General features: G+C 37.5%; 1 protein-coding gene across 1 annotated transcript; it reads right to left on the reverse strand.

The window, feature by feature from the left end:
• Positions 1-6,303: 6,303 nt before the first annotated feature.
• On the reverse strand, positions 6,304-7,965 carry LOC108059052 (5,10-methylenetetrahydrofolate reductase). The gene is made up of 3 exons (XM_017144090.3): positions 7,395-7,965; positions 6,850-6,950; positions 6,304-6,789 (listed from the first exon to the last, which is right to left on the reverse strand). Exons 1-3 carry the CDS (start codon positions 7,963-7,965, stop codon positions 6,367-6,369), a joined length of 1,095 nt encoding a protein of 364 aa, XP_016999579.2. The 3' UTR covers positions 6,304-6,366.
• Positions 7,966-12,557: the final 4,592 nt, after the last annotated feature.

The following is a 12,557-nucleotide window of genomic DNA, read 5'->3' on the forward strand; positions in this document are numbered from 1 at the left end:
AACATATATAAGTGATATCACATATTCCATAAATCTAGTTTTTATTAATATGTTATTTTTATTTTGATTGGAATATAAAATAAAATGATCCATAGAAATAAACTCAAGATCTTCAGAAATAATAAAATAAACTGTGATTTGAACGGAAAATTTTACAGGCAAGTACAATTTTATTTGTACTTTTACAAGTTCGAGTGATAATGGCAGCAAAAGTTCGACTATAGACCGTGGCCAGCCGGTCTTCGATTTAAGCCCGCTGCTGGCGATGGTGACTAACAGTACTTTCTGGCCTGGCCGGCGTTGGGGCTTCGATAATTATCCGCCGAACCTTCAACTCGCGTGCTGTTGCTGGGCGACCGACAATCGAGAAACCGGTCGATGACTAATCATCAATCATGCGATGTTGTGAAAAGTGCCACGATCCGGCCTGCAATTGCACGGATCTCGATCTGATCGCTCTCTCGGCCGATTTCTTTTTATCCCAAATCGAATACAGAATGCTCTGAAAATATATGTAGATGTTAAATGTTAAAGATGTTAATGTTAAAGAGTTTCTATATCATATTGCAAGTGAAACAAATACATACGAACTTTGTTATTTTATACTTTGCTTTAAACTATTACAGAAATACTTACGTGTTCTAACTACAGAATAATAAAATAGACATAATTTGGTTTCTAAAATATTTTGCAAATATTACACAAAACTACATTTTTCAAAAGGTGAAATGTTTCCAAAAATAATATTATTAATCCCGGTAAAAATCAAATGTAAATTTTACTTTAAATAAACCATATAATATATTTCGTAGAGTATTTATCAGCTAATAGCCACATGATGTAAGTTTTCTTTATTACAGTCCACCATTTCAAGTCATCATAGGCGTTGCATTAATATCAAACTGACCTCAACTTAAAATAAAAAATTCATTAAATATATTTCAAAATGCCGTGTTTATGTCACTAATGGCTGATTTAACTTTTTAAGCCAAAACTAATCTTTGAGACCCCCATATCTACGCCTATGCATATGGCAGCAGCGGGCATAAAATCACACGCTGCCGTCAGCTTGTCTGGCTCGATTTTATTTTAGCTTTTGTTGCTGCCTTTTTTGTATTTTTCTCTAGCACCATTTTGCAGTTAGCCGTTGGCCGTGTAATTGCAGGCAAAAAGGCGGCACAAATGTCGTTTTTCCCCTCCACACCCGACTTATCCCCTTTCTAATGGTCCTAGCGGTGTGCATATTTTCAATTTTAAACTTATGTTTCATCTAGTGAAAATAAGTAATTTAACAGGAGGATACTATGCAACTTAAATAAGTATCCATTCTAAAACACCGGGCCAGACAAGCATTTTAAAATAATAAAATTCTGATGTATAAAACAAAACATCTTATAAAGTGGAAACACAGAATAATTTCGAATTCTTATATTACATTTCTTAAAAACTCTATTTTATTATATTATTTAAGTGTTTGTATATTATCGTAACATCTCTAGGGTGCACCTTAAAATGTTTTTGTTGTTGCTGCTAATATCGTGACTCTTACGTAAAAGCGCAAAGGCGGCAAAATGAAATGAAATTATATTTTTATAATTGGCGATTCCCATTGCGACATTAAGTACTCTTGAAAACAGAATATAATACATATATTTCAATAAGCTTGACGCTTTGAAGCACGACATTTTTAGAATGTGAGTATAAAATCTGATAGTTACTTAGAAATGCTAAATTTTCTTTACAATACAGAAACTTTAAAACCTAACAAAGAATTCAAGTTCTAAAATACTTTATTCGGTATCCAACATATTATTTTCGCTAAAAGCAGCTGTAGTTGCTGCAGAACCGTCTTAAGATTTAACTCAAAGCGAAAGCTATATAGCAATATGGGTGCGAATTGCGTCAGAGACTGTGTGAAAAGCTAATGGACGATCCGAATGCCAAATCCAATTTACGATTGCCCAGTTCTGTAGAGATTTCCTCTTCACTCATTTCGATTTCAGTGCAGCTTCCGATTTGGCCTGCCGCCTGCGGTTTGTGTTTGCCAATTCTTCGGCCGTCTTTCATTGCCCGCCTCTCTTCTAACAATTCTTCTGCTGACAGGCCACACACATCTCTGCCCCCGTTCGAAAGCGTACAAGTATCTGAGCATATGACTATCTGAGAAATGCAACAGAACCGTGCAGAACAAAAAAAGATCAAAAGGCGGACTGCAATCGGGCTGTGGGTCCCTTGGAAAAATTATAAACGGGGAATATTAGGCTAGAAAGGAATAAATGGCTCCATTATAAATATTTTATTTTCTTAAAAAAATATTTTCCAAAATCTTGATTTTTTTTATGGTTTTTCTCTAGAATTATACGAATATTATAGTTTTAAATATTCCCACCTTCTTTTTATAACTCTTTACAAATTTTTAAAATAGTGGAAGCGATGAAAAAAACTATAAAAAATTAAACCAGGGAGCTTCACCTTGTGATTCCACGGTATATCCTAATTGATATAATATTATAGGACTGCTTACGTAGCTTGTTGATGTTTTCGTAGCTGACTCTTCGTTGACGTTTGTTTATAATTTGCGTAGCGCTTCGATTTTATTATTTCTGTTGCTTCCTTCTGAAAATAATCATTTTATTTTTGATCGCTCTCGAGTCTGGCCATAAATTATACCACCAAACGGAGCATGTGTGCGTGTGTTCGTTCCCCAGAAGGTAAATATTCAGATTCCGCCCAGAGTCTCCACACTTTTCCGCCGGACAAGTGCCGGTTCTTGTGTACATGAATACATAAAAACACTTTTGTATCTATCTAGTTAAAATTTTACATGTGTCTCTCAATTAGCAGCTGCTACTTATTTGGTTTATATTTTATTTTAGCGACTGAACACTATTTTTAAGCAATTGGAATTGCCTAGTAAAATTCAATTAAAAGAAATATTTAAATATTAAAATCACCATTACATCATCTATACACAAAAAAATTTAAATGCCTGTTTTCCGCATGGCAACTCATGTTAAGTCCACGGATAAAAGCCATTTTTCATAGCCTCATTACTTGCTGCTCGTATGGGTGCCACTTTTCTTACTTTGGTCTTGCTGCAATTTAATTAAAAAATTGTTACAATTGCCATAAATTTCGCATGAGCTTTTGCCAATTTCGCCTTTGCATGCGTTCGCTTCGTGTATCTGTAAAAGTATCTGTATCTGCGAATGCGAATTTAGTGCGCACACGAACACGCACGCGGCGTATGCAAATTGCGGTGGGGCAGGTCGCAAATTAGCCATGTTGCCGATGTTGTTGCTGCTGCAGAGACCATTGCCTTATAGTGCAAAGCTGTCCAAGACATTTTCCTGAAAGTATCTTTTGACCAAAGTAACACCTCGCCAGCCTCTGTAATTTAGTAATGTCTTATTTAAAACAAAACCTATGAAAATAACTTATTTATTTCGATCGACAAATATATTTATTTAGTAGGTCTTTATTAAAAACATGTAACTAAATAAAATTAATATCTAATTAAAATCTAAAAAAATATAATTTTGACTAAAGGAATTGCTAAAAATTTAAGAAATTTATTTAATTAGTTTGCAATATTTTTTTTTTTAAGAAACAACAAAACACCAAATGATCTCGTTTTCCATTCTCTTTGGTCTCTTGAGTGATCTTCATAAACGTTCAAGAGATATTAAATTGAGTGGAATTAAGTCGCTCTTTCTCTCAATTAGCGAAGTCTCTTAAGCAGCACTTTTGCTCGATCATGAGAACACTCAAGAGAAATCATTCGGTTTTCATTCTCTTAATTGTTCGGAGCTTAACAAGTAAAAAAATATTATGTAGAATTTTTACATTCTTTTGGTTTTGATTGGTTTTTTGTTGATTTTGTGAACTGAATATTTAAAATCTTTTTTAAAAACCATTTAAGCTTATAATAAGAAACACCGGGAATGCGGTTTAAAAATGTGTAATAAACCTATTAATTTTTCGCTTTATGATCTCTGCTCTTGAGTGTCTTTCACTCATTTCTCTCACTTTTGAGAACTCTTCAACCCGTTTATACTCTTGAGTTTTACATACGATAATATTTCTAAAAATATACGAGAGAATTAGAGAACGGAAAAGAGAGGGAGAACAGCTGTGAAAAAATTACCAAATATTTACTGAGATCTCCCAGCTGATCGCTGCCTCTGCCGACTGCGACTGCGGCAGAGAAACGTGAACGTGACTCTCGTGTTTTAAAATCTCTCTCTCTCTTTTAAACCTTTTTAAGGGGTATATTTTTTCAATCTAAAAGTATACACATTTTTAATTAGTTTTTAAGAGATGGTTTGATCAAAATGCATTTTATTAATTCTGAGTCAAGAACCCGCAAATTTTAAAACGATCCCATTTTAAGAAAGTTACTAAACATAAATATAAAACATATTTACAAAACCATTTTCTGAGTATTGGGTATCTTATAGTCGAAGCACTTTTTCTCTAACTTTTCTGGTTTTCATCGCTGGCAAACTTTTTTTATAGCCTCTGCTTGCTGATCTTTTGCTTGTCTTTGGCTGCAAACATACAGCGATTTATAGGCTCGCTGTTTGGTTTTATTTATCGTAGATTTCCCCATTTTCCGCTTATTTGTTTTGAAATAAAATTAAACGACGCATGGCAAATCAAGAAACAGCTAAACAAAAGGGGGCCAAGAAAAGGCAAACAAATGAGCCGCACAAATTGCATTTCTCCGATCCATTCGAACGTATTCCCCAGATACATTTGTATCTGCGGCAGTGGGTCAGTTTAAATCGACAATTACTGTATTTATGCACATAAATGTAGGTAAATCTTAAAATAAATTAAGGTCTATAAAAGTTTAATTCTATCGGTGTTAAAATAAATGGAAAATAAGTAAATGAGATAGTTTTAGCCAAAAACATTATCCAAAAAAATCTAAAGTGTTTTTTTTATTATTCTTTTTTTTAACTCTGAGTGCTACTCTTTAAAGCCCCTGCAAAATTTAAAGTTTAATTTTGACACAAAGCCGACAAAAACGAACTGAAAATCCCAAGAGTTATGTTGACTGACAGACATGGCGTATGCGCAATGTGCGCATTGTCCATTCTAACGGCGTCATTTGTTTGGCTTAATTGCCGATAAATAATTGCAAAGCGGAGTTGCAAACCACCCCGACCTCCGAGCGTCAACAAACTCAAGCAAAAGCCGGAAGAAAAGGAAGGAAATTCGCATTCGCAAATCATTTTTCAGGCCCAGGCGACAGCTGCGAAAATAAGCGAAAATAAGAAGCAGGCGTCGGATTTGAAGCGGTGGCAGCGAAACCTTTTAGCCCCGATTCCATCTGTGTCATCTGGGGGCTCTGGTGAAAGTCAACCCCTTGGAAGTGCACACAGAGAAGCAATATAGCTAAAAGCAACGATTTATATTAAAATATTAAATAGAAATAACAAAGCTAAAAGCACCGATTTATATTAAAATGTTAAAAGTAGTTCAATGATTAAGTTGTGAACAAATATAAAAATAATTATAAATATAGCATACTGATAAAAATAAAAATAATTATATCTTAATCAATTATCTTAAGGAATATGAAAAAAAATGAATTATTGTACTGTACATTTAAAAGTATTCACAATAATAAATTATTCGATTTTATCATCAAATTAGTGTTAAATGGCGGTTTTGCCTCAACATTCCTTTTTGGTATGATGCATAGGTACATATCACATTATGGCTAAAATTTTAAAAATAATAAACTTTTTTTCTCCACGTGTGGAAGCCGGCACTTATCCCTTCTCCATGGCCGATCAACCGCAAGTTACAAATGTCAAATGCTGTTTTTGTCAAAGGACCTTTCAGTGCGTCTTTGCGAGGGATCGGTGGGGAGGGGGAGGGGCGTCAACCCTCTGATGGCAAGTCCCGAAGGAAGGTGCGATGACGCAACAGTTCTATTATTCCGGATAAGAGCCATCAACAAATATCTACGCATTTCTGGCACTGCGATTTGAAGCGCCTGTCAAATTGACTGACGTTGATGACGCACCGGAGCTGCTGAAATTCGCATATGCAAAGGGAAGGGTTTCCGCATCCATTCATCACACTCCGCTTTTGGGCAGCTGCAGACCTCGAACGCCGGTCATTAGGCATGTCAGTCACATCATTGGCCATTGTTCCACTGCAGCCCATCGATGGTCAAGGAAAAGGGGTTGTAAAAACACAGTTTTTGGAGCTGGAAGCCACAGGGTTTCTGAAAAAGCCACCACCCACTGGTGCTGTCTATTCAAAATTCGAGAATTCGGGACCGCATACGAATAAAAACCAATTTATAAAAATAAATAAAGATTCAAAGGATAAAAGAGTTTTAGTTTTCTAGGCCTGATCAGGATCCTTTAGCAGATGTAGTTCGCGAAGTTCCTTCAGCACAGCTTGGACAGGTCTAAAGCGGTTGAGTGTGAAGAAGTGGAAGCCCCAAATGCCCACATCGGCATCCAAAACATGACGAACGATTCGGACTGTCAGGCTGATGAAAAATTGTTTAGTCAGATCCTGGTCAGGTTTCGTATCCCCTTCTTGGGGACTCTGCAGCTGGACGAGCTCTTCGCTCAGATCGCTTGGTAGGTAGACACCGGCAATTTGCTCCATCCGCGAGTAGGAGCGAAAGGATTCGGGGGTAATGAGTCCCACCAAAATGGGAACCGTGATCCCAGCTGCCCTGCAATCCTTCACAAACTCCACTATGACCTCGGGACGGTAGCATATCTGGGTAATAATACAATCGGCTCCAGCATCAATCTATGGAAAATAAAAACTAGGTTTTAATGGAGGTAGATTGCTTTTTTTGGGTACTATCACCTTTGCCTTTAAGTACTCCATGTTTCTAGTGGAATTCTGCGGAAAGTCGCCTAGGCTAGTGTATCCCTCCGGGTATCCTGGCACGCAGATTGAAATTTTTTCTGTGCAGAAAGACATAAAATAAAATAAGAAGTATAACTCGTTTTACAATTAAAAAAAAATTATTTAAATATTTTTATTAACATAAAAAAAAAGTAGGATTATAGACATTTATTATATTACCTTTTTTTGTCAAATTTATATTCCTAAATATGCAAATATCTAAAATCCTTAAACAAAACTCAGACAAATTAAAAAGTTTAAAAAATTTGAATTTTGCAACGTGCCACCGTGATATTCCAGAGCACGTTGTTCCTCACAATTTTAGAGGCTACAATTAAAATTACAAATTTGTTGTTGACGATAATCTGAGAGTACGAATGACTTTCATACATACAAAAAAAATATCTCTGCGTTTGTTGGATAATCAAGAACACTTTATCAAAAATAGATAACCGCAGTGTTTATTGTTGAAGAATTCTGTTAAGGGTTTATGGCTTACTTACCACCTCGCTGCCGCCGTGATTGCTCGACCATGGGCAGGCTGATCCGGAAAGTCTGGCCCTCGTGAACCTGATCGCCTCGAACGGCCAGAAGACTGCTGAAGTTGAGGGCCAGGAACTGATCCAGTCGCTCGCTTTCTAGTCGATAGGCGGACAGGTGGGGCAGCACGGGAATGTGGGTGGCCAGGTGGTGGGCCAACTGGAGGCTCTCCACCTCGCCCACCGGCTCCACGTCCCAGTACCGCTGGCCCAGCCAAACGACGCTCACGAAGGTCGGCAGGAGCGGCAGGAATTGGTTGAAGTCCAGGCAGGTTGGCCTGCCATTCGCTCCGCTGGCCGTCACCTCGATTCCGTAGAAGAAACGCTGCCGGGTGGTCCGCTCGGCGACCAGCGGTCCGATCCGCTGCTCACCCACTGCCGCTTTAATTTGACCGGGGGCAAAGGTCACGCAGGGCAAGTAGGAGGTGGGAGCAGCGGCATTTGACGGACCTCCGGCGGGCACTTGAATCGCATGCATTGAATTTGGAAGTACTCGCTCGCTCGCAGATCGACAAAAACTGCCGGCTGTTGTCATTCGACAGGCGGGTTATCAGCAATCAGCAATCTATCTCCACGAATCTAAGTAGCTGGAGCACACGTTGAAGAGATTTCTACACAAAATCAGAACCGCTCGATTCGATGAGCGAAGCTGGGAATACCCTTTACCTCCGAGAAACAATTTAATTTAAGAGCAATTTCATCTGATTAAGATCAATATCAAATATGTCTCATACATATATATATATTTTATATTTTATATTTTTGTATATTTTTTATTTAAATCTCTTCAACATTTGTATTTATTCGGATTTCTTTTTAAAGATTTAAAAAATTTAAAAATCAAACAAAAACACACTAATATATTTGTAAACTGATTTTATATTAAACATATTTTATTCATAATATTCAAAGCGTATCTAAGTATTTTTAAGATATTCGGTACTCCACTTTTGTTTTAAAATTGTCTACTCATATTATTCATATCAAAGGTTTTTTCATTGGAACGTTTGAGTTCGGGCTATTTGAAAAATACAAAACAAAGTAAATAAAAATGTGGGATACTTAAAGATTATATTTTTCCACAACACCATTTTCCAAACGCGCAACTCCAAAGAAATTAAATCAAAATCCAGCCATTTTAATGGCAAAAGCAATGGTTAACGGTGTTTTTAACAAAAAGTATAGGACCTTTTTATGACATTTTTCAGTTTACAAATGCTAACAAAAGGAGACTGTCCAATTGTTGTATAAATTTCTTTGCTAAACCATTTTTAGTGGCACATTTTTCTTCATCCACCGACTCTGTGCTTGGAGGTGCGTGGGAATCGAGGCTGGATCCCATTCAACCCTTTTCAGCTTCCCCTCTGAGAACGGACTCTAATTTGAGGCAATCGGTCTCAACGCCGTCCAATTAAAGATTTCATGCAGCTGCACTGGATGAAGGATGGAGACCTTCAAATGTTTCCGTCGGATGGCATGGGACCTAAAATTAGTTTGGCCTGTAAACATGTGTGTGGGTGCACCAGGGAACCTGTTCCCAGTTCGGTTGGAAGGCCGTTCTATATTTAAATCTAAGGCGCAGCAGGCACCGAAAATCGTTTTAGGGGAAGATTGTTCCATTTTTGTCTATAATACTTAGGACACAAATAAATGTGACAGAGAAAATATGTTGGAAATTATTTTGTATGGGGAAGTAAAACATTTAAATGACTTAAATTTTCGAAGCAAGACGACAAGTATTTTGGAATAGATTGAATGATATATCGCATGGAATATCTTGAAAACATAAAATACAAATGGGCATGACGAGGCAAATATGTTTGAAATAGTTAAATTAATCTTGGAAATTATTAAAATACTAATAAATTACTCAAGGATATTTATTTCTTAAGGAAAAAATTTCATTATACTTTTCTCCGCAATACTTTAATTAATACTTATATTTTTCGGTACCTTTATAAGTACGAATTGAAAAGGTTTTCTTCCCTTTCATAAGTCTTGAAGAAAAATGTCTTCAATCAAAGTTCTCCCTGCTTCAGTGAAAAGCGAATGAACCGAAACCAAGACGGCTAAGATCCTTCGCAGTTACAAAGGTCTTAGAGAAAAGACTTCAATCAAGGTGTACCCCCAATGGATTACCAGGGACTTGATTTGTTGCCCTGCCAGGATTATGGGATATTACTTGGTACCGCCCCGAGGGCTTCGATCTTTACGCCTGATTGAAGGTCCTCCTCGAAATTAGCTAAGCTGCTCTTTCACCATCAATGGCTGATGGTCACCTGCTGCGATGCGAAGGGTTCCTTCTTTATTATAGCCAAGTTCTTCACCGAAAGCACTGAGGGGTTAAATTACTACGTGGCGAGGAGGAGACGCGAGATGGAAAATATTTGACAAAATGCGTCTACTTAGGGAATGAAAATGCGTCGTGGGGCACACGCATGAAGATACAATTTCTCTTTCCTTTTCCTTATTTTTGCGCCAAGTCCCCGCTTTCTTGCCATAAGATTCTGTGCTCTGTTGAAATTAAAAAATTCCTCAGAGAGCTGGGAAATTATATTGCGGTGGGGCTGGCGGTGCCGGAAAACGGGGGAGAGCGGAAAAATGTAATAAAGACATGAGTTGTGAAATTATTAAGATGATTATGGGAACAGAAAGTACTCGAGTGGAGACGCTGCCACCGTCCTGGTTTCGTAATCAGTCTGAGATGCGAAGGACACTCACAGGTGAATCACTTCCGAGTTTTAAAGCTGTTTGCAAGTGAATACCCCTTGAGGGTTTCACTTTAATTGTAAAAAAAATCTTCTTTATTTAACAGAAGCTTACTCAGTTAATATGAAATAAAAAACTTTTTTAAGTATGGGTAAAGCTTAAGTTTGTCCTCTTATATGGACTGTTTTTTTTACATTTTTACAGAAATTTAACTAAATAAGAATTTTTTTATGTTGGGGAAACGATTTCGGATTAAAAATCAAGGATTTTAATTTCAAATCAAGGTAGATGGAGTTCTGTGCAATATAGAAGAGATACACTTGAAATGAAATATAACAACTTAAATTCTTTAATATTATTTACAATTTACCTATGTGCGCATTTGAAGGTTATCCATTATGTACATGCGTATTTATTTAAGGACGCGTGGAATTTTCCACGGCATTTGCAACCGCTGTGAATCATCGAATCGGGGGTTGAAACACTGTCGATTTTGGGGGATGCATCTCGGGATCAGAGCATCGGACGCACCACCAATTTTATTTCATTTCACTCCACTACGTTTTACCTATGGCACGAAGTGGAATTTTTTCGCTTGTTGCTAAGCAGGACGAAAGGACGATAGGACGAAAGGCATAGGACACTCATAACTGGGTGAGTGGGCTGGCCGGGTTCCCACTGACTCACTGACTGAATGCCACAATGAATGAATGAATGAATAAAGTGAAGGCCCAGTTCATACGGGGGTTGTTCGCCCACCGACGCCCGCTGGAATCGCATCATTATAATAGCTGCACAGCGAGAAATGATTCCTTTAAAAATTGCAATAATATTTTAAAACCAAATCCCTAAGTTTATGTGGATTTTAGTTAATTAAATATATGTAAACAAAATAAATCATTATTATTTATGGTTTTAATCTAATTAGTATTTAATTGAACTAACCCTGAAATAATTTCACGTGTTTGAATTATCTTAAGAAAAGCGATCAAATTGGAAGCTTTCAAAATACCTTTTATTTTTCTTAGTGTAAAATCTGTTTTGGGCAGCGAGTGAGTGACGAGAGCCGGCTGGCGCAGTTGTTTTCAGATATTTTCAGTTGGCTTCGGCTGGGTGGCGCATCAACCCCCGATGGCATATAGTGCTATATGCTATGTGCTATATGCTATAAAGCGTATAGCACATCCTGCACCGAAGGACATCGGACCACCTTTGTGTATTTCGGTTGCAAATCTTTTGGAAATTGCGTCACCGCCGTGCGGGGAACGTGTCAGGCACGCAGCAGTTCCCCATCCCCGGTCCATCCTCCCAGAAATCCTCTGCAATCTCGTATGAGTTACTGACATAATTAGGACTTAACTGGAAGTCACGCGCAGCGCATTCGTAATCCGAGTCCTGCCGCTCCTGTCCATGTGTATGTACGGTATATACGGCATATACGGCATTCAAGGTCACATTTCCACTTCCATTTCCAGCTTCGGTCGAGTGAGCCGTCAGCGATTCGATATCATCTCATTTCGCAGTCGGCAGCTGTCCTTAACCCATTGGATCGCCCATTTGGAGAGATTACTGTAGGTCCACTTAAGACTGTCCGAGCGGCAGACTTAACATTCATTAAATAGTGATCAAATTGAATTGAAAGAATAATGAATAATAAACTTATTGCATTTCTACTTAAAATCCACATATTTTAATTAAATATAATTAAAATGTTTTAAAAATAATCTTCTAGAGGTTTCCTGGAATGGGCCGAATTTTATTTAGACCATCAGAGGCAATGAAGAAAAGTTTATAAAGTTCAAGGCCTAAAAACTATGGAATCCTAAAATTTGTTTTCTTTTCATATAAATTGTAATTACTAAAATACTTCGGCAACATTTTAGTGATTACATACTTTACTTTCACAAACATTGCGCAAAGCAATATTTAATTTCACACTCACGGCCGAGTTTTCGGTTTCTCCGGATGTCTAAGTCATGCCCAAAGGGTCGAGGGCGGGCGAGGGAGGAGGGTGAGGGGGCGGTCTTGAAGTCCTGAACGGCAAACAGGACGCACAATGGAAAAAGCAAGTCAGCAGGCCTGCACACATGCACACACGCACCCAACTAAAATATGTGTAATTTAATTATGGGCCTGCCAGCGACTGAGTCAACGTCGACGTCGACGCGTGCGGCGGGTGGCAAATTGCCAAAAAAAAAGTACAAAAAATGGGAGAAAGCCCCGAAAAAACTATCAAGTCCTGTGGTTCGACTAAGTGATACCTTAAACTCCAGTTAGGATTAAAAAAGTGTATAATAGCTTAGGGCTCTTTTTTAAAAATGACTATTTCTTTTAATAATTTTTCGTTGTTTTAAAAACAATTTGAGCTAATTTAAAAACACTTTCTTTTTAATATTCTATTAAAAACTTATTGGAATT

This window comes from Drosophila takahashii, chromosome 3L (assembly GCF_030179915.1).
Source record: "Drosophila takahashii strain IR98-3 E-12201 chromosome 3L, DtakHiC1v2, whole genome shotgun sequence".
Taxonomy (NCBI): domain Eukaryota; kingdom Metazoa; phylum Arthropoda; class Insecta; order Diptera; family Drosophilidae; genus Drosophila; species Drosophila takahashii.

What these genes read in the sequence shown, in the direction of transcription:
- LOC108059052 (XM_017144090.3), bottom strand. Translation starts at nt 7,965, where the DNA reads ATGACAACAGCCGGCAGTTTTTGTCGATCTGCGAGCGAGCGAGTACTT. An exon ending in ATCACGGCGGCAGCGAGGTG is followed by an intron (nt 6,951 to 7,394) that starts GTAAGTAAGCCA and finishes CTTTCTGCACAG; the next exon opens with AAAAAATTTCAATCTGCGTG. An exon ending in TGGAGTACTTAAAGGCAAAG is followed by an intron (nt 6,790 to 6,849) that starts GTGATAGTACCC and finishes TATTTTCCATAG; the next exon opens with ATTGATGCTGGAGCCGATTG.